This window comes from Oenanthe melanoleuca, chromosome 1A (assembly GCF_029582105.1).
Source record: "Oenanthe melanoleuca isolate GR-GAL-2019-014 chromosome 1A, OMel1.0, whole genome shotgun sequence".
In the NCBI taxonomy this organism is placed as follows: Eukaryota; Metazoa; Chordata; class Aves; order Passeriformes; family Muscicapidae; genus Oenanthe; species Oenanthe melanoleuca.
Genome location: NC_079334.1, coordinates 13,409,722 through 13,435,636, shown reverse-complemented (window position 1 = coordinate 13,435,636; position 25,915 = coordinate 13,409,722). Strand labels below are relative to the sequence as shown.

Genomic DNA, 25,915 nt, shown 5'->3' with positions numbered 1-25,915 from the left:
TGAATGCTGGCAGTGGCTGGGAGAGCTGTGTAAGGACACACAGCCACAGAAGCCTTTCTGATGTGTAGGGATGGAGTCACACTCCAAGCTGAGTACATTCAAATACACACACACTCTTGCTGGGGGTGTGTCTTAACCTGCGGTACAAGTTCTCCCTGTTATTGCTTGGAGTGTGTCCTTTTAAAAGGCTCTGACATGTACTTGTCTGCTGGGTTGTGACTAAATAGCTATTTGTAACAATATTTATTCCAGCACTGTGAGCAGGAGCCTATTACTCATGCTTATGGAACACCGGTTCCGGATGTCTTTCCTCCCATTCCCACTCACCCCTCCTCCCACCATCCTTCCCACTCCCACCCCCACCTTTCCCTCTTCCCCTTAAGAAAGTGCCAAACATGAAATGACAGTGACCAATGTTGACTTAATGTGGATGTTTAATAATGAAAAAAGTGTGTCAGTTCCAGCGTTAGTTACAAATGGCAGAAAGTATATCAGGTGGCAGCCCTGTAATAATTTTACATCCATCATTCTTTCTGATGCCTTGCTGGCTGCCTGATGGATGGGGATAGCAGAGTTAACTCCTAAGAAGCCACTGTGATCCACTGAGCTGAAATGAATTTTGTCCCTGCTCTCCCCTTGGGAAGAAGGGGAGTATTAAGAATCTCAAACCCACAGTTGCTGCTGCCTTTGAGAAATAAAACACTGGAGCTCACTTTACTAAACACATATGGAGTAGTTGGTTTAATGCATGACATCTAAATTTTTCTTGCAGTAGAGGATTTTCTTCAATAACTTTTTTTCTTCCCCTAATGGTTAGATTTGAACCAGAAAGTCAAGAGAAAATTGCAGGACCAAAGGGCAGACAGGAGAAGAAAAGAGAAGGATTGGTAAAACAGACTAACCCTGTGCTTGCTGCAAACACTGAGAGACTGTGAGTCAGGCTAGTCTGAGTAAGTTTTAATGATTGAAACTGGGACCTGGCGCAAGCCAAACTTCCCAAACAGGAAAAACCCACTGAAAATTAGTCCAGAAGCACAGTACTATCACAAGCCAAATCACTTTGCAAGAATTGAAACCTGCCCAATTTCATTATCTTTGTTGTATTTTACTGGAAATTTTTATTTCAGCATTCTCAAGGACTAGGTGACACACTGTGTCACCCACAGATATTACACACGCGCACACTCCTCCCTGTGAGTTCAGCAGACCTAATAGATGCATCCTGTAGCTCACTCCATTCCTCATTGGCCTGTAAAACTTTAGCAGAGCTGTTCAGTTTAATATTTTGGTTCTCTTCTTGCAGTGTGAGCAGAGATCCATTTGGATTAATGGGTGTACAATGTGGGGACCAGGCTGTGTCTTGCAGACAATGACATGTGCGAGTCCCACAACACAAAAGTTAATGGTATCTTAACAACTTTTTATCCCCCTTTTATTATGCCTCTACCTACTCTCTTTCTAAGTTTGTTTCATGAGGTGCTTTGCCAGCAGAAATTCTTGTGTGGGGATTGCAGTCCTCTTTGTTCATGTTATCAGCACAGAGCACAAAGTTTTCAAAATATGTGACAAGTCAAGCAGGTATTATGTCATCAGCTGTCCATCACCCAGATGTCAGACTCCCAGTAAGCCCAGTCAGCAGCCTCTACAGGATCATGCATGGTCAAGGAGTCCTGTTCAACAGAGCTGCTGTACCCACTACAATTTCTCCTGAAACTTTTCACAAATTTAATTTAAAAAACACAGGTCAGGTTTGCACACCTCAAAGATCAAAATTGGTTTTGCCCAATACAAAGAAATGAACATTTTGATTTACTTCAGCTGGAAGTTTATCCACTTATTACCTGTCTCCTCCTTCCCTCCCCTGCCCCCTCCCTTCTTTTTTTATTTTTTTTTTTTTTTGCCATTTGCTTTGTGGAGCTTGTGTATATTTATGTTTACAGCCTCTGCATTTAATGGCCACATGCCTTGTTTTCACAGATGGCCAGGGGAAGTACTCCCCTCCCCCCTTTTCCTTTAGTAAAGCCTGCTTTTGGTTTTGCTGCTTTTGTCACAGTGACACTACTCTCAGTTAGCAAGGGCCTATGCATAAGAGGGAGAGATTCTGCAGTGAGGACTTTTTTTATTCCCCCAAGGATTTTAGCTCTACATTTTAAAACACCACTGCTTTTTTTTCCCCTCCTGACTGACCATCATTTCTTAAATGCTCAGATTTATTTTTCAAAGACAAGATTAAATATGGATATTTATGTGTGTCCTTAGTGCCTTGTGATGGCAGGGCTGCATGGGCAGGGTTATTTAATAAAACATGAAGCTTACAGAGGGAGGGATGGATTCTGCCCACAGATATATATGTGTGTGTGTGTGTGTGTGTGTGTGTGTGTGTGTGTGTAACTCCATTTGAAGTTAAAGAGAACAGAAGGCAGAGAGGCAAGGAAAGAACCCTAGACCCATGAAGCTGCTGAAGTCCAAATGGGAATTAAGACTTCGTTCACTCTGAAGGATGGAGAGTGGAAACATTCACAGCCTAGTGTGGATCAGGGAGGACTGCAGATGTTTATACTTTCGTGGAAGTTTTATGAAACCCAATAAACATGGATCAACTTCCTCCTGAAAGGAAGAACATACAAGTGATGTGGAGTTCTTGTTATGACTTTTGAGCTTTTTGAGTCGTTTGGTTTAAGTCCTAAGCTGTACCCCACAGCCATGAGAGCTTATTAATGCTTCCTGAGATTTTTTTATTATTTTTATATAATCACATGTCTCAAGTTACTGGGGCTTTCAGCACACTCATGGGCTCCAGCATCAGTACATTACCTCTCTTCAGTGTAACAGAGGCTGGGTCTGAATCTTCTCTGAATTGTGTCCATTTGGGCTCCTGAGGGATCAGCCTCACCTGATCAGTAGGGCTGGAAAAAGTGTAAGCAAAGGTATATCAGCCTTCATAACTTGAATACCTTCTAGGGAAAAATGGAAAAAAAGTAATCTGTAATTGCTGTATTGCTGCTATGCAGTTGAGTCACCCATTGTTTATTAAACAATTGCCAGGAAAGCAGAGACTATGTTCTTGCTTTCTCTTTGCATGCATGCAGACCCTCCTGCCCTGGAAATCCTGTGTCAGTTGTGATTTTCCTCTTGTTTAATTTTTATTTTGCCACCTCTCTCCCCCAGTTAATCAGCTGTACCAACTTTCTGACTCTCTGTGAAGTCCCTGATTAAAGTTTACATGGCACATTTCATCCAGAGACCTCAAAACTCCTCACAGTGGTGGGAAAGCATCACTCTCCATCCTGTAGAGTTCAGGAAATTAAGATGCAGTGACTGAACAATTCACAGAGAGTTACAGGCCATGTGAGCCCAAGAAGCAGTCTGGATGAGAAACTGGGTTATGGAACTCTTAACCTATTTGCAGTCAGCAGATTACAGCTGGATCTGGTTGAAGTTAATGCCTATGCCCATGCTGTAACAACTTTCCTAAGACGGGAGCAGCATCTCACCATTCTGCTTTGATTTCCTTTTCCTTTTTATTCCTTCTTCAAAACAATGGGCTGGGCCAGTCCTATGTGCATTTTCATGTAGAAGTCCTGACTTGTTCTGTCTCTCAGAGATCGTAACGAAAGAAAAGCAGAACCTCAGTGTCCTCTAGAATTGCTACTTCCCATCAGTTTGTTTCCAAGCCAAATAATACACTTCACAAATTAAGTGGTTCTTTCATTCTTACTCGAATAAAGAATTTTTAAAAACAAACAAAAAAAAAAACCAAAAAAAAAAAAAACAAAGCAAGATAACAAACAAAGAAACAAAGCAAAAAAACAAACAACCCCCCCCCTAAAAAAAAACAAAAACCCCCAAAACCTTAAGAGCCTGACTCTTTGCCAAGTTATTGAGGGTTTTCATCTTTTCAGTGGACTCTGTCATGCCTTCAGTGCGTTTAAAGGTACTCTCTTGAACCAAAGCCCTGTGGTCCACAACACACAACAAAGAAAAATAACTGTATAAGTTTAAGCAAAATCTTTCTATGAATTGGTGTCTGTTCCAGAGAGAAGAGTAATTAAATGTCTAGGTCTTCGTGGTCATTCTGATTTTTTCCCTCTAACACCTCATAAGGAACCTCTCTATTGAGTCTGTGTAGCACTTAATGTAGATTGCAAATCAGAGGCAATGATTTCTAGGCAGTATTAAAGCAATATGGATTTTAATAAGTACTATTAACCAAAAGATATGGTTCCTCTACCAACTCATGTAGCCCCAACTTAGACGGCATGTCGTAATTTTTAAGAAGTACCATAAAATCAGGAAGAGCCACAAATAAAGAATATTATTTTATTTTCTTGTTTCTAATGTTGCTTTTAGATTCTGTGGGTGGATTATTCCATGAAAAATAGAGATCTTGGATAAGCAAGATTGAAAGAGCTGAGGGGGTGGTGAATGCATTGTTTCTTTATACTCAACTTTGATGAAACAACAAAAAAATCTCTCAAATGATAACTTGCTGTGACATTATAAATAATCTTTCATCTTCTTTGGTGGTCCACAGAGTTTATATAATTGGAAGGCCAAACTCCTTCTTTGTTGTTTCTTGCATTTTCATTAGTACAGTAAAAGACTATAAAATTGTGCAGCCAGAAGGGGTTTAGCAATTACTGAGTCAACATTTGAAAGTCTCACTCTATTTTATCATTAATGCATGTACTTTTTATGAGTTTTACAGCCCTGCAGGCGTTACTTAAGCAAGGTCCATTGCAGTGGTGGATCTATTACTGCTTTATTTTTATTTTGCTTTCCTTGGTACCATGTGCCATCAGCAAGAGTCACAATTCCACCATGCTCATAAAGAAATTACAAGCTTGAGATGGTAATTTTTTGTAAGATTCAGGAGTGCTAATTTCAGTTGCTAAAACATTTATCAGTCTTACTAAGTAACCTTTGGCAAGTCCCATAATATGACTCAGTTTCTCTTCTGGTAAACAGTTAATAATCCTGCCTTTCTTTGTGAAATGTTGTGGGTAATTCACTGATGAGTGAAGAACACTTGGGCAAGGTGACACAGAAAAACCCAAATCTAAGTCAAAGATCCCTCTGAAAACAGCAGGAAATTGTCTTACAGCAGTTAGAGGTATAACAGGATCTGGGCCATAACAAGGTTTAGACTGGGATATGGTCAGCATGCACAATACCTGTTTTGAGGTACCATGGCATTAATATGCAAGAGCAGAGTCTGGAATGCAAATAATTCATCATGTGCAAACCTCTGGGCACAGCTCTCACTATTGCCAGTTGTTCCCCTAAGTTCTTCCAGCTCTCTGTCATCCCTAATGCCTCCTACCTCATGCTTTCCACATTTGGTAAGACTGTGGATGAAAGCCTTAGAACTCACGCTGTTCTAATGTTTATTATTACAAGAGGCAGAGGGATTGCACAGAAAGATTACTTGTATAAAGTCTTCATTCATATTAGATGGAGCATAAGACTCTTTACCTTCTTGGAGAGCTAAGGAAAATACTACAGGGTTGAATGGGTAACACCTGGTGCCACCAGCTTGTCTAATAATTAAATATGTTTTTCTGCCATAAAGTGAACTTTTATTGTGCAATCATAGCAATTAACCTGCCTGAAACGTTAAGATTTGGTGCATATTGACCAAAGCATGTGTTGGAAGGGTTGATACTTACAGGCTCTTGCTGGAGAAGGATATGTGCCTCAGTACCACAGACCACATCAGATGCTGTCACAGGTCCTGCTCATCAATCTAAGATAAAAACTGTCTCCTAAAAACTCAAATCTATTTGAAAATACCACCTTTAGCATTTAGATATGCGAAATAGCTGGGCAAACTGCAGTTGGAGGGGAAGGGAAGAAATGAGACACACAAAAGGACGCTAGCAGGCAACTGTCTGTTTCTTTTTAATTTATTGACACTGAACAAAGGTAGCAGGCTATGTCCATCTGTGTGTGTGGAATTCTTTGGTGCAAGAAATGATCAGCAAATTTCTCCTTGAAGTCTGTAGGTAACTGTGTTTGGCTCTCTCCACCTTTTTTTTTTTACTGGTCTTTCAGTTCCCTTGGGATATGTAAAGCATGAATGTGAAGTTATGTACTTGAACACTCCTCCTCTGGAATTCTACATTGCCTGTTTGTCAGCAGGCATCAAAACTGAGAGGAGAAATATTCCTGTCAGGGAAAATGGGGGTAGGGTGAGGGAAGCAGCAAAGTGGAGAGTGGACTGCTTCAGTAAAAGTGCTAACCTTGAATTATGCAATCGGAAAAACAGCTCTTGCCAAAGCGCGACTCTAACGGAGTTCAGAGTGCCGGCAGAATTTGCCAAATACCCCAGCCAAAAGGATGTCTCAAGGAGGGGGAGGAGGGATCCACTGCCATATGTTCAGCATTCATAGTATTCTGGAAGGACTGTGGGGTCCTTCTGGAATATAGATGTGTAAATGGTCTCAGGTGCAGCCTGAGCACTGGTACCATGAACCAGTACAAGATGGGAGCAGTAAGGGCAGAGGGCAGTAGGCAAATCTATCAGGATGGTTTTTTTTCTCAAGCATTCCAAGGTTTTGCTTCACTTTTATGTAGTAGTGGGAGGAGTTTTGGCAAACAGGATCAGGCTGTTCTACATATGTTTTGACTCTTCTTGTTTTATGTTTCTTCTATGAAAGAGTTTGCAACCAAGTTCTTGTCATTTTTAGATCAGTGTTTTGTTAAACTACAACAGCTATCCATGACAGAGAGCCAAATAACTTTTGCAGCTGACCACAAAACCGAGTCTGACTTGTGCTGCTTAGTCATTTTTTATATATTTTTTACATGACATATTCCATGTGTGTACGTGTTTTTGTTCTTTTAATACAATTAGAGCATTTCTAAGAGTTGTGGTACAAATCAATCTTCTTTGGCAGATTAATTTCTTTGATTAATAAAGTTTTAGAAGCTTCTCATCATGTTGTGACAATTGATGAAACCTCTCTGGTTATACTTTGAACAATAGGGCTATTTTGAGATTGAATGCTCTCTACAGTTTTATCTTCTCTAGTTTATGCATTAGAATTTTAAATTATCCGGTCAACAGAGCTGTTGCTACCCCTGCAGAGACTCTCTCCTACAACCCAATAGAAATTATGATTAGGAAGCCCTTTATAAAGAAATACGATATTTATAAAATATCTTTCAGCCTTCTGAGGTCTGAAACAAAATTGAGAAATTTAGAATCACTTAATGTTTAACAAGAGATGGCTATGTTTCTTCTCCTGGAAGGACAGGAGTGCTTCTTGCTGGGCTTTTTTTTTGCTACTTTGTGCTGTGTAATGTTTAGCATTGCCTGTCTCACAAGCAATTCTTCACACCTCTTTCCTGGGTTTGGACCAACCTTGCCTGTTTCTCCCAGCAATATTAGTTATAGGCTGCAGTAGATGCCACCTGGCATTTTTCATAGGATGAATAGCATTTCATACTTGAAACAAAGGGATGTTCTGCTGGACCAAACATACTTGTCACATTGGTTGTCACTGGCTGGGGCCTCATCTTGCTACTGTTTAAATAGCTAATCCAATACAGCAGAGTGGTGGCAGTTTTTGTAATTTGATTTTGAGTTATGATAATGATGATAAATAGATCCTGGTTTTGTATAAACTTCAAATCATTGTGGATTTCTTATCTGAAGTTATTATGTAGATGTCTTTGTCTGTTGTGGATTGAGGGGGCACGGTTGGAACTGGTTGATCTTTAAGGTCCCTTCCAACCCATTCTGTGAAGCTATGATTCTGTGAGGGGAGGCTAGGATAGCAATATCAGCAGGGTGCCAGTTTATTTGGGGTCAGAGAAGAAAAAATCTTCTCCTTTGTTGCTTTGGAGGTTCCATAAATACTTGCCCGTAAACTGAAAGACTCTGTAGAAAAGGTAAATAGGTGCTTCCGTCAAATGAAAAAGCAGGATATCTTCAACTGAATGTTTTCAAGCAACACAACATGGGATTGCTGCTTAACCTGTTTCAAACATTTAGTGATTGTAAAAGTGTTTATCTATGTCATGATTATGGAAATTCAGCTGCTGTGTGTTTAATGGGAAGAGCATAGGACAGGAAATTACAATGCTGCTTGACCTATGGTCAGACTTTTGCATCCTGCCATGGTATTGCTGATCTCTTTCTGCTCTCTTAAAAACATTTTGTTTGGGGATTAGAGGGGGGCAGTTGGGTGGTTTGGGTTTGTTTTTTTAACTGGCTTGAGATGGAAGATATCTTAAAGATCATCTACCTTCAAATTCCCTGCCGATGGCAGGGACATGTTCCACTAGACCAGGTTGCTCAGAGCCCTACCCAGCCTGGCCTTGAACAATTCCAGGAATGGGGTATCTGTAACTTCTCTGGGCGCATGATCCAGAGCCTCACCACCGTCAGAGCAAAGAATTTGTCCCTAACATCAAATCTAAACCTATTGTATTTCAGTGTAAAGCCATTGCCCCTCGTCTTGTCTCTCCAGGCCCTTGTAAATAGTCTCTCTCCATCTTTCTCATCAGCTCCCTTCAGGCCACAGTTAGATCACCCTAAACCCTTCTCTTTTTCAGGCTGAACAACCCCAACTCTCATAGCCTTTTCTCTTAGGAGATGTGCTGTTGCAGAGGGTCAGGGAAGAGCAGGCCTTAGACTTTTTAGACTTAAAACATTTCTGAACATTAACATAGAAAAGTACAGCTGGCTGCTTTGATCCTCTGTTTCAAGAGCAATATCATGCAGAAGTTCTTTTTAGCTGCCATTTTATCATTGGTGGTTGAGTTACACGTTTAAGTAGCAAGGAGTAAATTGTGTTAAAAGGATGGTTTCAGTGCTCATCATGTTCAGTTCTCTGGAGAGCCACCTCCATGCACGGGGCTCCACAGAGCAGCCCGGGAGCTCCATGCTCATCTGTTCACGGCCCCCCTTCCATCACACTCGTGCTCCCTCACTTCATCCAGGGTGGCTGTATCCCAAAATGCTAAACTCTGCCCAAGATGGAGTGCGGCAGAGCATCTGTGGGCTTGTTAAGTCAGACCCTGATGAACCTGGAGTGTGCCTTGCAGGCGACATTCCGGGGTGTCCACTGACCTTGGGACTCAGTCAGATCATGTCAGCGGAGTGTGGTTGGGAATGGAAATGCCTCTGACTCCAGGAGCTGTACTTACTGCCCTTTATGCTCTCAGCTCTGTTTTTCTAAGAGTTCTACACATGCTTCAAAAAAGTCTGCAGCAGAGTAACTCCCCTCCCTCATAATATAGCCAACAATAGAAAATGTTCTTTTATATTCTAGCTTGGTGGCAGTGTTTTAAAATGATTCGTGACATAAGAATTTTTGAACTCTAGCACTACGAACTTGACAGTAAATAGATTTTTTTTTCCTGAGGAAAAACTGTTGACTTCCATTATATATCTGCAATTTATTTGGAAGAAATACAAAGTCAAGTCATTCCTGACTTTTTGACTTCGAAAGGCAGCTTTGGAAATGAGAGCTGAGTTAAAAATGGTGGATCAAAGAGTTTGGTACAGCTAAGTGCCTGAATAATTCAGGTGCTTATTTGAAACTTCTCCAAGCTTTCTGGACAGCATACTGTGCCTGGTAGTGTTACGGAAGTCCTTTTGCTTGGGATAGGCTGAGTCTGTTGCACAAGCTTCTCCTGCAAACACCAAGAGGATAACTCATCTTGCATGATCTCCATGGTAAAGTGTCAGGGTAGAGACAGAGCATCAGGAGTGTGAAAGGGATTCGTAGTGAAAATGAATGTGAGTAATAGGAAGGTTAACCTCATGTTCCTTAAACTCCATGAGCATACGAAGTTGAGCAGATTAGTCTTGTTTCTAACTCTTCCTGAGAAAATTTTTGTGCAGTGACTTACATGAATTTGAGCCAGTCTTTGAATTGCAGATTCTGGGACATCACTTCGCAGGAAGCATTTCTGTATTCACATTGTTCTCTTTTCTGTTTTCTTATGTAATGCAACCCAGTGACATTATTAGGCTATATGAAACAGTTGCTATGTGAAAACTGAAAGTTTTTTTAGTTTATTGATCTTTTTAAGTCAACAGGAGTGAAATAGAGCAAGGAAAGAGAAATCTTTTCTTTCAGGAAGAAGCTCAAAAGAATGTTTTCTACTGGAGCCACTTCATTATCATGCCATATCATGTCATTTTCTTAGCTTTGCAAAAGGCACTGTGCCTGAGATTTTGAAATGTTAGTATTGCTTCCCTGAAAGCTTTATTTTTAAGCACATAATTGTCAGGAAGATTGAATACTCATGAGCAAAAGTCATTGGGAAAACAAAAACAGTTGGAAAATGGAACACCTTTGTGTTTGTAAAGTCAAACTATTTGAGGTGTTTTGAAGAAAACATTAGAATTAATTGCCCTAGCATGTTGTTCTGGCAGTGTCATTAGACACCACTGCAGCCTGATGGATTAATTGGCAGCACACACCAGCCTGTTGCAATCCAGGGTTCACAGTTTGTTCTGACCAGATGAATGATGGACGGAGTGTTAGTACAGTTGAACAAAACAGTCTAGACAAGAACACAAAATGCTGCCCAAGGATCACACTTAAATTCAGGCTGAACCTTTCCCAAGGCCTGAATAGGTTTGAACTATATGGTGGGTTTTTTTGCTCTATGTGCTTCTTCCTAAAAAACTGCCTTTTAAAAAAGAAAGAGAGCAAAGCCATCCATGTCTCTGCACCATGATTGCAGTCTAGAAACAGAGTGAAACAATAAATACATTGCAAAATAGCATGTATTGCCTAAACTTCAAGGCTGACTTTGCAGTCCCAGGAACATAGTGAGCTGAAGTATTCTTCAGATGTGCAGCCAATTTTATCATGCCTAACTAAGCCAATCTTTTCAACACTATGCTGTTTGCTTATCACTAGCTAATAAGCAGGTTTTCAAAAGGACTTTATGGTAGAGTGTGTAACCATATCTCTTCCAGAAAAAGCATTATTATATATTCTGCAATACATGGCTTAGTAAACTGTTGTGAATAGTTATCTAGCTTCCCTATTGACTTCCTAAATAACATAAAAATTTTGGAGTTACAATATTAATGATTTTCCTGATCCAAACCCTGTCATCTTCCCCATATAGGACAAAACAACACTGGAGACCCTGACTCAGCAGCTGGCAGTAAAACAGAGTGAAGATGGGAAGTTCAGCCATACAATGATGGATTTCAACATGAGTGGAGATTCTGATGGTCAGTACAAATGGCTTTTCCTTATTTCCAGGTTTGTATGTGCATATCAGTGGAATCTGAGGGAGAATCCAAGGAGCTTTGGAGGCCCATGAGGAATACGAGCTGTTAGCAATAAGTGTCTATGAAACAAGGCAGGAAGAAGTGATTCATTGTGGGGTGTTTTAAGTCTGGAGATGATTTTTAGCCTTCCCTCTGTCCACTGAAGGTCTCAAGATGGGACCGAAAACGTATTTCTGATAATAAAAGGGACTAAAGGAGGCAAATGTATGTGAGGTAAATGAGATCACACAGGGAAGCCATGAAGTGTAAACCTGATCCTCCGTAAGTGCTGTGTGCTCTGCTTCTGTGGGAGCTTTATTTGTTTGATGAAGCAAGTAAAATGTTTATTTGTTCTCTAATATTGCATATATTGTTAAGGAGATGTAAGCACAAAAATTGGCAAGTATGTAAATATTCATTTGCTAGTTAGAGAATTGCTTAAGAAGAAATGCCCAGAATTGCCATCACCCCCTTTTTGTCACAGAAGAGGTAGAAGATAGGTGACATAATATGACCATCATTCTGTAAGCAAGAATGGAAAAAAATAAAAAGTAAATCTACATTGGTAAGTATATATTTGGTTTATGTAACTAAGCAGTAAAAGATGGCTTAGAAAAGCTGTTTAGTAATCAGGTCTATACTATGTGATACTGAATTAATAGAATAACTAAACCAGGCAATATACAATATATTAACCATTAACCTATTGTGAGTATTGGCTCCTTGAATATTCAGCATCTGACCCAGGTTCTGATGGCAGAGGAGGCTGCATACTGAAACACAAGCTGGAAATGTTTTCCTCTTACTGTTTAGGAAGCGCAGGAGTTTCAGAGTCTCGGATTTACCGGGAATCCAGAGGGCGTGGTAGCAATGAGCCCCACATCAAGCGCCCAATGAATGCATTCATGGTGTGGGCTAAAGATGAACGGAGGAAGATCCTTCAAGCCTTCCCTGACATGCACAACTCAAACATCAGCAAGATACTAGGTAAGAATGATAGATAGATTGAATGATAGATTACTCTTCCAGAGTAAAGCTTGAAAATATTCTGAGTGAGTTTAGCTGAGCACCTGACCGAACAGAATTGCTTCTTTCTTTCTTGCTCTTTAGTCACTGCACCAAGAACAGCAGGGATATGAGTTTCCCCTATGCTGCTAAGCAGTATGTATTAACCACAACCTGAAATATTCTTGTGTCTTTGTAATTATTGCGATTGTGGTAATGATTTTGCTGCGCACAGAGAGATGGAGTAGCCTGTAGTTCCCAGGTTTCCTTTTTAAATAGGGGGGTTATGTTTCTCCTTTTCCAGAGAGCAGTAACTTCACCTGACTGCCACAATTTCTCCAGTAGTAGGATGAACAGTGGCTTAGCCAGTTCATCTGCCAGGTCCTGCAGATGCATCTCAGCAGGTCCCTTGTGCACCTTCAGGTTCTTGAACATGATCTTCTCTTACAGTGGGTGGTTCTTCATTCTTCCATATTTTGAAAAGAATTTTTAAAAACCCCTGATTTCCATATTGTCTACTCTTCACATCCCAATCAATACTTGTCATGAACATTTGTCTACTGAATCTCATGCCAAAGTCTTCCAACTTTGCACTATTTGATCAGATTCTCAGAACCATGTTCTGTCTAAAGTTACTCCTCTGTGATATGTTGGATGACGCAGTAGGTGACTAATGAGGCTCACTGAGGCCAATGAATTATTTTTAGACAGAAAAATAATACATCTGTGACCAAATTAGAGATATTGCATTTTTACTGATAAAAACAGCTATCTAAGCAGCCAGTGGTTAAGCAGTGAACATGTGCTGCATCTGTGCTGCAGATTTCACTGGTTTTGCAGGATGCTTGAGAGATGCAGTTCGGTTATAACGGCATCATTAACCAGTTGCAGGGCTGGTAAGTATGCCAAGTTTAGACTGGTCAGAGGTTTGAGGCTTACCTTGATTAGAATGGTATTATGAAAAGTTAGCAGGGGCAAGTGGAAATGAGATAAATTGGTTGGAGAAGCAAAATGTACTGCCAAGGATGGCAGATGTGATGATATTAATCCATGATTTAAAGGATGGCACAAGATGATTAGATTAGTTATGGGAACAGGATTAGAAGACTAAATTGGTTATGTTGATGGCAATATAAGTTTATACTAGTTAAAAGCGATTATACTGGGCAGAGGTGTATGATGTGATTAGCTGGAGGACAGGGCAGTAATAGTTTTGGTCTGTTCTTAAATTGTGAGTGGACCTGGTTAAACCTGTTTTTAAGTAATCAGCTTCAGAAATCAACAAGATCATTCTGAATGGCCCTTTTCATATAGAAAGTACAAAGAGAGCTTGATGTTTTCCCTCTTAACTGATTGTTTTGGATAACAACCTCCGACAGCACACTGCTAATTCATTCTGCTTAAAACAGGCGCTTGAGCTGGGCTGACATTTTACGGAGTCTCTGGGGATCCTGGTTGACATTTTAAAGGGCTTCTAAGCATTTTATAATACCCTAAAATCTGGTTTTAATAAGGCATTCTGCTGAAATTGTTAACATAAGGAATCACCTTTTACTGTTTGGCGCTAGATCAGGGAGATATGGAGACATCTTTTTCTGATTAGATATACAGTAGTTGGAGTAAAATGTGCAAATTCATTACAGATCCTGTTGAGGTGACAGACAGTATAGCTGACTCTAAATTCTGTTTTGCTGCCAGATATGGGGTAAAGCAAGGTCTGAGACAGTGAAAGATGATGTTTCTATTTCTTTACAGCATTACTTTTGATTTTTTTCATTCTATGTGTGCAATAGAGAGGGATGTCCTGGCATCCTCCTTCTTGACAGAAACATTACAAAGTTCTTCCCTCAGCTGCAAAAGGCCAGTCTTTTGAAGTCAGCAGGGAGCTATCTGTTAACTGGCATAGGATGACCAATTAGAAGCTCACAGTTCAGCCAGGTATTAGGGTGTCCTTATTAGAAAGCCACAATTTTTCCTTCCCATTTTTCCAGCAGCACTACTACACACTGAGGTCACAGAGCTTGTTGTCACACAGAGTAACTTAGAGTTCTCACCAACTGAGGGTCATTTTTATAGTAAAATGAGAGGAGGTGCCCTTCCCAGCACTAGAATTCTCTAGGGATTATGTTTGACACTGTGGTATTATGTCTTGAGCATAAAAATTAGATACATGGATTTGTCACTAAATTCATCTGTGCATACGTTTGTCATCCATCTGTTCATTGCAACTTAAACTTGTGGATAATGGTTTTTTTCGTAAATTGTTAAAAAAGTGCTAAAATGGGACTGCTGGACCTTTTCAATTTAATATTGCATTGTTTAGATATTTCAGTAAATATTTTAATTAATTTCACTGGGAAATCTATGTAAAAATTCTAGGAAAAATATTAATTACCGGCTTCAAAAATTCTCTTGGAATGTATTCATGTGTTTATACAAATATATACACATACCTATATATTATATGTGTTTGGCTATGTGACAATGTTTCTTAAACATAAAATTAGCCTGATTCAGGTACTCAGATTGAAAAATGTCAGTCTAATGGACTGAAAGTTAGAATATTGAAAACAGCTGAAAATTCTTGTCAGAGAAACTTCACTTAAAATCAGCTATAAGCACAGTGCTGAACATTGCACGTGTGTGCCTGGAGCACAATGTCTTGCCATGGATGAGTGCATCTCTTTTCTGCCCTGGACTCAAAGATTTGCCCTCTCTGGATGTGTTCACAGTCACACACAGCTATGTAGGTACTGCTCTGACTGCCCTAGCTCAGTTTAGAGGCAGGAGCTGTGCTTGGTGCTACAAAGTCTCTGAAGTAGTTTTTTTCTTCCTAAATACTTCAGCCATCACATCAGGGAGAATTGTGCTAGAATCCTGCTTGTTATTTTGCATGCATCCAGAAAGGGGAATGGGCTGTTGTTTTCACAGTCAAGGAGAAAAGCCACACATACTTGACCCACTCAAAGCTTTCCAACACAGATGGTGAGCAGGAAGCTCATTCAAGAATGAAAATCTTCCCTTAAAAAGGAAAGGTTTCTCTAGTACCTGCAATCACACTGTGTTTGGGCTTGGGTTTGGCACTGTGCTTAGATACCCATGCCTGCCTCTGTGTATTTATTGACACATAAACCAATGACAAATAAAGCTATTAGAAGCATATTTTGTCCAATATAAGGTATTTTTTTAAAGTTTTAATATGCTCATTGATGGTACACATTCATAGATTACCCCGTGTGTGGAAATTCCAAGATCAGAGTTACATATCCTTCAAAATTGCAGATGAAGACTGCTCAGAGAATAGATTGGATTATGTAAATTACTAAGAAAATAAGTGAAAAATTATCAAATGTAAAGAACAATGGTTTATTATCAGAAAGTATGCCCTTTTTAAAAATCTGTTTTGACAGCATTGTTTGTTTAATTATGGATGATACTTCAAAACATACTAGTAAATTATATTTATTATATTTTGTAAAAACAGTAAAGTCATAGTAAGAGGAGGTATCAGTGCAGAAGGCACCTATTAAAAATTTGCTAGGAAGAGAGGATAAACTACCAGGATTTTTGTTATATTTAAGTGTGCAGGCTCAAGAAGAAAAAATATAATGACATTTATGTACAAATATTGTATGTGTAACTGTATGTACAGATATTATGCATCAAAATTTCATGTTTTATGGCCCTGATCCTGCAAAGGCTTGTGTTGTTTGCCTGACTTTACCCACTAATTCTTCTCACATGAGGGGGTAGAAATCTGCCTGCCCAGACGTGACTGTAGGTTTGTAACAAGTGAACTGGCACAGCAGAAGAGAAACTGTGCTGGAACACCATTTCCATACACATAATGGAATTACCATTTTCATGGCAATTTTGTGAGAGGTGACTTTAATTTCTACCTTTCTGTGTGTCTGTCTGTCTCAAAATATGTGTGAGTCTCTACATTGCAGATCCCTTCACAGCATATAAAGAAAATGTCAAGATTTGTTTAAATACTGAGGTTTTCAACTTTTCTATTCATTAAAAAAACTTGATTCAGCATCAGGAACAGGGGCTGGGGCTGTTTTCCTAGGATGTTAGGACTTAAACAGGTCTGGGATTAGGCAGCTCTATATTTAGGCTAATTCTTGGTATTTTCTTTGCTGAAACATCAGTGTGTCAGTGCCTACATGCAAAATTTGAAAGCACACCTACATCTGGGCATCTTCCAGAGCTCATCTGCTTTACCCTGAATTCTTAAGGTTGTTCAACACAGGCCCAACCTGTATTTCCATCTTACACAGCATTAGTTGGTGTGCAGTGTTTTGACAGTCATGTGTTTATCACTGTGTCATTCATCCCCAAATCCAGGAGATACCACATGTGGAAGGTTGGCCTTATTTTTCTAGCCACTCTCTTTGCCAGAAAAAGCTTGAAATAATTTCTCTGCAGGAGACAAAGCTGCTGAGCAGGATTCTGGTCACAGGGATGCTGCCCTATGTAACACAGAGCCCTGCCACAAATCCCCACTACCTCTCTGTACTATAAGAAGTGACATGCAGGATTTTCAGTCCAAACCCTAAAAGCCATCTAGCCATGCAGTTATGGTGCTAGGCCTAAGCTAATAACAATGTCATTAAACTCTTTCCCATTCCAGGACTAGCTGGGGAATGTCTGCATTTTATATGTTGTATACATAATGGAAAATTATGGTTTTGACTTCAAAGCAGTGTTTGCTAAGAAAGGCATGCCCATTGCCCCTTTTCAGGACAAAGACATCATTGTTTATGCACTGCTTATCTCTGGATGTGAGGTCAAGTTGTACCATCTCTTCTCTCCAGAAGCCCAGACTGCAGCATGGAATAAAGTTTCAAAGATAGGGGAAATTGTGTCAATAATCAGAAGCGGTCTTTCTAGAGGGAATGAAACTGTTTTCTTTCCTGGGGAAGGGATAACTGTGCTCTCTCTACTGCAAGTCTTGGGGGTACAGTGGGATAAAACCAGCCTGAGTAATAACATGAGCTAACCATAAAAAATCAGGAACAAGAGGAAGTCGAGTATGACATATGACATTATGAACCCATTAAATTGGGGAACTATTCAAACATTTTTCCAGTGGGAAACTTGACTATTTTCCAATAAAGTATTCTTTTAGCCACAGGTTTCACAGCTTGAACTATTCCTGTTATTTGAAATGTATCTTACCCTGAAGCACTTCTATATTTAATGGAAAAATAAAATTGGGCAACTGATTCAAGAACTTTTACTTTCTGCTCCATAATATACCCTTTAAGGAATATTAGTTTATAACTTTCATCAGGCATTTGAAAACAACTTTGAAGTCTTTATTGTATCACTGTCTCAAATACCCACTTTAACATAGGCAGAAAACAAGGCTGCCAGCAATGAAGCCATAGTGCAACTCTGGGGAGAAATGTGCCAGTACTCCAGTGCTTTTACCCTTCATGACACAGTAAATTCTTTAAGTTGGGGCTGGCAGTGTTTTCCAGGACTTGATCTTGGAGTTAAAACCCCACTGACACATATGGGATAGTTTATAGCTTTTAGAGGCATTGCTTTAGGGTCTTTGCAGCCTCTTGTACCTGACTGCGGAGCATTTACAGTCAGTTCTTGTTCTGCTTCTCACCAACCTGGGAGCCAGAAAGACGTGGTGTTTGTCAGGAATGATTAAGCTGTGGACATGTGCATATCCAGATCTGATGCCTTGATCCAGCCATGGATCCCAGTGAGCAGACAGCACTACATGGAGTGGAGCCTTCTCTGAGCAGGAGGTGTAAACAGGCACGTGGCCAAGGGACAGTGTGGGGACACAGCAGAGCAGACTCTGTTGCCCATTCCTCCAAAATTTACTGCCTTGTATCCTGAAACAGTGTGTCAGGGGTCGCCCATTATCAGGATAATGGTTTTCCTGCCCACCTGAGCGGCCTTATAAGGTAGATAAATTTCAGTGAAATATTGAGTCAAAATTTCCAGTGTCATCTCTCTCTGGCTATACCCAAGGGGTTTATGAGTCAGATACAAACAAGACCAGAACCCTGTCTAGAAGCTCTGACAGATTCTCAGCCCAAAGCAAAATGGCCTTAGGTATCTTGTTCTGGGTGACCTACTTGTTTCTCTGCCTTGCAGTGTTTGGGAATGAGTAGCATCTCATCTTTTTCCCCCCACCCTTTTTTTTTTTTGTTTTTGTTTTTGTTTTTGTTTTTTTATTTTGTTTTGTTTTGTTTTTTTCTTTTTCTTGTTTTGTTTTTTGGTGACAGGATCTCGCTGGAAAGCTATGACAAACCTAGAGAAGCAGCCATACTATGAGGAGCAGGCTCGGCTCAGCAAACAGCACCTGGAGAAATACCCAGACTACAAATACAAGCCCAGGCCGAAGCGTACCTGCCTTGTAGACGGCAAAAAGCTACGCATTGGCGAGTACAAGGCCATCATGCGCAACAGACGCCAGGAGATGAGGCAGTACTTTAATGTTGGGTATGGGACCTTTCAAAACTACTGCTCGTTCCATCAAAAGCAAAAAAAAGTAAAAATCAGGCAGAATTCTTAATTATAGTTCATTGGCAAGAACGTGAGATATTGCTAATAGAAAATGAGAGTTATACTTGATAACAAAGTGTTCCAGGAGGATGTTAGGCAGTTTTAGGGATCTTTTTGTTGGCTCTGTTTTATACTCAATGCCTCAGCCAACTGTCTCATTTCCACTCTGATAATGAAAAAAAAAAGGCTTTAAGATTTTCTAAAGAAACGTAAGTCTTCTCGTAAAGCCTTATAAGTATTATGAGGCCTCAGAAAGAGTATCTGAATGAAACTGTGGTGGTGCCTCTTGATCCAAAAGCCAAAAATAGAAGTTTGCATTCAGTATGATCTGTGGCAAGTGGTCTGCAAAAGGACTGCTGAACACACTGGACTTGAGCTGGAATATGGACATGGCTCAGTTGATTCATATCAAGCTGTATTCACATCATGTGTACATTGTTCATTTGTCCTTCTAGGGAGTGTCTTACATTCCAGTAAGTTAAATGCTTTCGGTTGAGCAGAAGTTTTAAGACCAGTTCTAATAAACAGCTAATAGATAGTATGCCTAGGAAACTAGCGTATATTTTCCTTCTGCAGATATTCCTAGGTATTGGTTGCAGCAGATCAAAAAGAATCAGAAGTAATCAAATATTACAAATATTTCTGTATTCACTTGAGAAAATTAAAAGCTACACAGGGATCCTAAAAAAAAAAGGCAAAGCCAGCAACAAGAGCAACCCTCTGAAATTATGGAATTTGTGTTTTGTTTCATCTTAATTTGGAATCCTTTCAGTATTAACTGGGTTGCACATTTCTTTAGTTAATGGCTAGAAGTAGCAATAAAGGAGAGAACATCTATCCAGCGACTGTTAAGTGTCATCAGACTGTGTTTTAAACAGCTACAGTGTGCATTGTTAGAGTAAGCCGCTCAGCAGAGAAATTTGAGCTGCTTAACCCTGTGGTGCTGCAGGTCCGGTGATCCCAGTGGTAAGCACTGAAACAAACACAGGGAAGTCAGCCAACATTCCGCATCAAGAGATTAAAAATGAGGAGGGGGCCTTATGGAAAAAGAATAGGTGGCAGCAGAGCCCCCAAAACACTGCTTATCTGGTTAACATGCATGCCTCACAATGGGGAAAAAAAATTAACCTTGTAACATTCTGCCTACAGAAATTCAGCTTTCCAAACAAGGCTGACATTGAAATCAAGACATTTCTGGAGGTAATTTGCACTGGGGCACCAGAGCACAGAACCTGGGGTGAAATCTTTATGGAAGCAGCTGACAGAGTGGCCAGTGGCTGCACTGGGGCCAGTGTGTGATGTCACCAGTCACAGCACTACAGTTGCATTCCTGGTCTAAGTTTCCCATCTGTTGCAGCCACCAATACAGGTCATTTAGGGCTAAACTTCTAAACCCCAGCCCAGCTCCTGCCGGGCACCACAGTAAGTGCTTGGTTTAACAGGAGCTGTGGCTATGCTGGAGGCATCACAGTGGGAAGGATTGGGAATTTTTAATGTTCCCTATTTCAGTGCCCTCGTCTTCAGTGGTAGCGTGGCAAGCGTGGCCTGCTGAGAGCCCTAATACATTACTATCTGAGGACTGCTGCAAGGTCCTCTAGGCTGGACATCCCACAGAAGTGGAAAAATACTACTCTTAAATTATTTAATATTTGAAAAGCACTCTGAAAAGCACCATTTAAGTGCAAAGTGTTCCTACTGTTAAATATTAAATCCCATTTAAGTGTGCTGAATCTTGTTGCAGAGATGCTGACTCCAGAAAACAAAAGCCTTCCTACTGAATTAAGAATAAAATGCAAATTAGATCTGCTCCCTATTTTAAGAGTTGTATCTGCAGCTGAGACAACTTGAGTTGTTTCAGAAACACGGAAATAAGGGCTCTGTGGAGGGAGACCTTGCTCAGATGGCAGGCAGGAAGTATCTGAAAATGCAGCAAGCCATTTCAAACGAGTATAAAGCTGTTTGGCAGAGGAAAGTCTTTCAGGATCCCTGTACTGTGTGAGGCTTACTGTGCAGCCAGGGCACAGGCAGGCAGGGGAACAGGGAAGGGTTTCATTCTTAATTAAGAATGTTCATCTCAAGAGACTCTGCCTTGTCTCCTGTGGCAAGGCTTTTCAGTGCAGATGGACACACTGCTGATGACATTACAATGTGCAGCATGTACTGAAGAGAATTACTGCAATGGAATTACTTCATGCAGGAAGGAAACAAAAGGAGCATGAATTTTAAACCTCTAGGCATGTTGGGACTCTGAAGCTTCTCAGGGAGACAAACACTAGTATAACACCGCTAGTGTTCTTGATGCAAAGGGAATTTCTGTGTCCTGGAATAATTCTTCTTTCATTACTGCAGACAGGTTCCCAAGGCTTAGATGCTGTATAAAAGCATCCTGTAGAAGATTTTCTCAAATGCTCATGTTGTTTCCTTGCTTTTTATTAATTTTTAAATAATGCCCACTTCCATTTTAAGTCTGACTCTTCTCAGTTTTATCCACCATGCTTTGAAGAATCTGCTTTTCACTGCTGCTCCCAGTGGAAACTCACCTTCCAGTGGGAGGCCTTTAGTCATCCATCCTATAAATTCACGTTGGCTCCAGAAAGCGCACTGTTCCTCTCCCTAGCAATGACCAGGTCCTTGATGTGGAGTAAGCATTGTCTCTGCTTTCTCCTCATCCAGTGGCATTTTCCTGCAGCACCTTCCCATTCCTGTGCAATTTACCTAGACCTTGTTGCATCTCTCCTATTGGCAATTTGTGTCTAGTTACTGTGACTTTTATATCCAGTCCTGAAAGCAAATTGGATTTTCTAAAAGGAAGATTTTGACGGTAGAAGGGTTTTAAGTTGGACCACAGTTGGCAAGGATGTTTATTTTTGGCTGGCACCAAGCTGATCCAGAAAAGAACTTTCTCTCACAAGGCAAGCTGAATCTGTAGTTCAGATATGGCTAGACATGTTTACAGGGGTTGGGTTTTCTTATCACTGGAACTGATTTGGGTTTGATACTCATTTGTAGAGCACCATTTGGTGAGATTTGAATATGGATATAAAAATTCCTCTGCATGCCCAAGAATATATGCTGCTGAACTTAACTTCCTTTTATTCCATGCAGCATTCCAACATCCTTTTCCTCTCTTCTTCCTGTCAGGCAACAAGCACAGATCCCCATTGCCACAGCGGGTGTAGTGTACCCAGGAGCCATTGCCATGGCAGGAATGCCTTCCCCGCACCTGCCCTCGGAGCACTCGAGCGTGTCCAGCAGCCCAGAGCCTGGCATGCCCGTCATCCAGAGCACTTACGGGGTCAAGGGTGAGGAGCCACACATCAAGGAGGAGATGCAGCCTGACGACGTCAACGGAGAGATCTACGATGAGTACGATGAGGAGGAGGACGACCCCGATGCAGACTATGGCAGTGACAGTGAAAACCACATTGCAGGGCAAGCCAACTGATGGGGGTCCCAGTGTCTCGTGAACCTGCAGGACTTCAAGGAGAAAAGAAAAAAAATAAATAAATAAAGCCCCATCTGGTTTATCCTTGCCAGTGGCCAAGCACATTAACTTTCTCATACACTGACTGTTACTTTAACTGTTAGTCTTAACTAGTTGGGACATCAGCTGACTAATAGACATCAGCCTGCATCAGAAGAAAAAAGGCTCAGAAGAAAGGAAACAGAGACAACAACAACAACAACAGAATGATATAAGCTATGGGTAAAATAATGCCAGTAATTCAGCTGCTATACCCAAGCACTGAAGTCTTACCCGTCGACCTTTTATTATTATTATTTTTTTTTCAAATAAACTTTATGGCTGTTTGTTCTACAATGTTCTAGAAATTCTCACTCAGGTACACAGTGCCAACAAGTGGCTTGTGAATGTGTTTTGTTGTTTTGTGCTACAGTTTAAAGAGAAATAATTTTTTTTTTTTTTTGGTAATGCACCTGACAGGAAAAAAAAAAAGATAAAATTCCTTTTAACCCCCTCTGTCTCCTCCTCCTCCTCTTCTTCCTCTTCCTCCTCCTCCTCCTTCTTCTCCTCCTCCCTATCAAATCTGGGTCAGAAGTGTGTGTGTGTGTGCATGCCTGCACGCGTGGCTGGCAAGGAAGGAAGTGGGGAGTCTTTCTGTTAACCCCAACAAGCATTTCATTTCAAGAGAGGACTTCTCTTCATCAGTTGCACACCATACTGAGTCTTTGAGCAAGTGCCAAATTTGTACTAAAGCGCTGAACTAGTCCAATTTGCTTTTTTTAAGTTGGTCTCTTCTTGTTTTGTTTTACTTTCGCTTTTCATTTGCTTCTTGCTCTGTCTTAAGTTAGGACAGTGTTATATCTTAGACAATCCCTTGAAGAACCTGATATACCAGCAGCTGGTGAGATTAGACATATATTTTTGGTTTTGCTTTTGCTTTTTAAAGGAAACTGTAGGTGCTGTTCTCAGGTGAAAAAAAAAGAGAGAGAGAGACATAAGAAATTTAGAGAAAAAATATTTTACGGTCTTGGATTTTCATATGTGCGTGTTTAAAGTACTGATAAGAATAATCTTGGACTATTGTGAGCAAAAATCATGTTCCAGAATGAAGTCCTGCACCCTCCAAATGACTTGGTCTGTAAGAAACCTTTACTTTTAGTTTACACTTCAAGTGGCAGCATAAAGAATATTAAAAAGGCTTGTCCAAAAGGTGGTTTGTTCTGCATGGGACACAGCAGCTGGAAGTGTTGCCTCCTTGCTGAGCATAATTAAGTTTACCACCAACCAAGTCCAGTTCTGATGAACTCGTACCTTCAGGGTGGTTGAGTATGATTTCTGATTCAAAAGGCAATTTTTTTTTTAACTGACTTTTTTCTTCTGTGCACTGGCAGAAATCTGTCTTTTATCAGTGAGATGTTTGTGTAGGAAGGAAGGCTAATAGCTGTGAAGATATTTCCCTATTCAAAGTGAGATTAGAAGAACTCAAACCATGCAGCGCTGAATTTCCCTCACTGCTGCCTCTCACAACTGAAAAAAATATTCTCCTGTGCTAAAATATTTCCAGTGTTGTTGTAGAGCACTTATTTGCTTATTGTTTGGGCAGTTTTGTCTTCCTTGGTCAACCACAACCAGATGAGGAAGCTGGCCAGGAGCTGCTCTGTGACCTGGAAAGGAAGGTCTTGGGGTAATGCTGAAGCAAAAACCTTCCTCTGAATTCTTTTTTCAACTGAGGATGCCAACTTTATGTTGCTCCCTAGTAAATTCCTACTCCGAGAGGGAGACACATTGCTGTTCTTATCACCTCCAACTTGTAAAATTAGCCCATTCATCTTAGTGGCAATGAGATCCCAGCCCAAGTACTCACCAGAACCCTGTCACCACTATTTGTCGGCATTTGTTTTGCAAACAGCCCCTTAATCAGACAAATTCAGCCCTTGATGACAGGTGCAGGATGAACAGGACAGGTAGGAAGGGGGGGATGCCTTTCTTTGCCTGCTGAAATCCCACTTGAATTGTAACTTGTCCTCTGCAGACCTTGTGCAAAGCAAAAAGCAAACACCATACTCTGATGAGCGGTGTGGACATATGATAGTTTTACTCTGCTATATCTCTTTTCTTTTTCTTCTGTTTTCCCTGTTTTGATTTCCACCTCTGCTTTGAAAACTTTTCTATTTTCTCTCTCTCAGAAGATTTGCTCTGAAGTTATGCTTGGAGTAGCTGATCATATCCTTCATATCAGAGAAGGTTCTTTTTTGTTTGTATTTTATGACTGTGTTGGGGTTTTGTTCTTTTTCAGTTGAACTGCCTCTTCTTGCTAGTGTTGAATGGTAATAATAATAATAATAATATTAATGATAATAATAATGGTCAGCTGTTCCCAGATTAGTAAATTATGTATAATTTATTTACACCTCCCCTTTTTTAACTTTATTTTATTCTGTTCTAATTCGGCAGTGCAGCAAATGAAGCTGTTAGGCTATTTAAAATGGATACCCCCTCCCCACCTTACCTTTTTATATATATAAATATATATATATACATATGAAAACAAATTGCTTCTTCTTCTGCTCACACCATTTCTCTTTCTTTTATTTTAATTTTGGCCCCAGCCATGTCAACTTCTGATGTTTATTATGATGGAGTGAATTAATGGGAGTGTTGTTTTCAATTTTAATTAACTTCTGCTCTCTCATCACTCATTTTAGTTATTTAATTACACCAGTCATCTAGAGCCAGGTTTTTTTTTAGCACCCTGTTTGGATAAGAAGGAAAAAAAAAAATAGACAATTGTTTTTATATCATTATTATGTACAATGTGAAAACAGATATTTGCTCTCTTCTATTTTATTTTTTTTAAATTTTTAAATTTGTTCCCTGTCTTTGTGAACAAATTACTTCTGACTCTTGTGGGTTCACCTCACATTTGCTGGATGATTTCCACCACAGTTTAGAGACTCTCTGGTTTAATTGTGTCACTTTGGGCTACCGGAATACTTTGTTTTAGCTCCAGGTAGGTGTCACTGTGGCAGGCGGGATTGGAGCAAGTCTTGAAGGCGTGGGCTGGGAAAGCTCAGTGGGAAGGGGGCTCTTGGACTTCAGTGGGACCAAGTTTCAGTCCTGAGTTCTGTGGGAGCCTCTCCTGGAGGCAGCCTGATGTCTGTGGGCACTCCAAGAGCCCCGTGCTTTTCACACCACCTCACCCAGGGCTCAGCTGAAGGAGTTGATTTTGTCCCATACACATTCCCTTTGGAGAGACTGTGCCCCAGCCTGGCCTTCCCTCCCTTGTGCTTTGGGAATGGGTTGCTTTATCAGACTGTCCACCTCCTCTACATTTGGGATGATGAAAGTGATGCAGAAATATTAAAAAGGGAAAAGAAAGAAAAAAAAAAAAAAGGCCAAAAGATGAAAACATAAATTAAAAAAAAAAAATTCTCTGGGGTTCTCAACCTGCAAAATACTTAATGCTCATGCTAATGTTTTCTTAGGTCCAAGAATGAGCATCCATATATCCTTCAGCAGTAGAAGACCAGATATGAAAATAGGGTATTGTTTGTCCCTCTTGAATTTTCTGGGGGAAAAAAAAAACCCTAAAAGACAAAAAAACAAAGCATGCATTTATAAAAATTATCTTCTTGTCTTGGTTTTTTGTTGGTTTTTTTTTT

General features: G+C 40.3%; 1 protein-coding gene across 15 annotated transcripts in view; it reads left to right on the top strand.

The window, feature by feature from the left end:
• The window catches only part of SOX5 (SRY-box transcription factor 5), a 608,434-nt gene extending 582,788 nt beyond the window's left edge, over positions 1 to 25,646 (top strand). For all 15 annotated transcript variants that reach the window (XM_056508516.1, XM_056508534.1, XM_056508524.1 and 12 more), the window contains 4 exons: positions 11,101 to 11,209; positions 12,062 to 12,235; positions 18,511 to 18,727; positions 21,932 to 25,646. In XM_056508516.1, the coding sequence (XP_056364491.1) occupies positions 11,101 to 11,209; positions 12,062 to 12,235; positions 18,511 to 18,727; positions 21,932 to 22,235 (804 nt within the window). In that variant the 3' untranslated portion in view covers positions 22,236 to 25,646. The remainder of the gene's footprint in view (positions 1 to 11,100; positions 11,210 to 12,061; positions 12,236 to 18,510; positions 18,728 to 21,931) is intronic.
• The last annotated feature ends 269 nt before the right edge of the window (positions 25,647 to 25,915 follow it).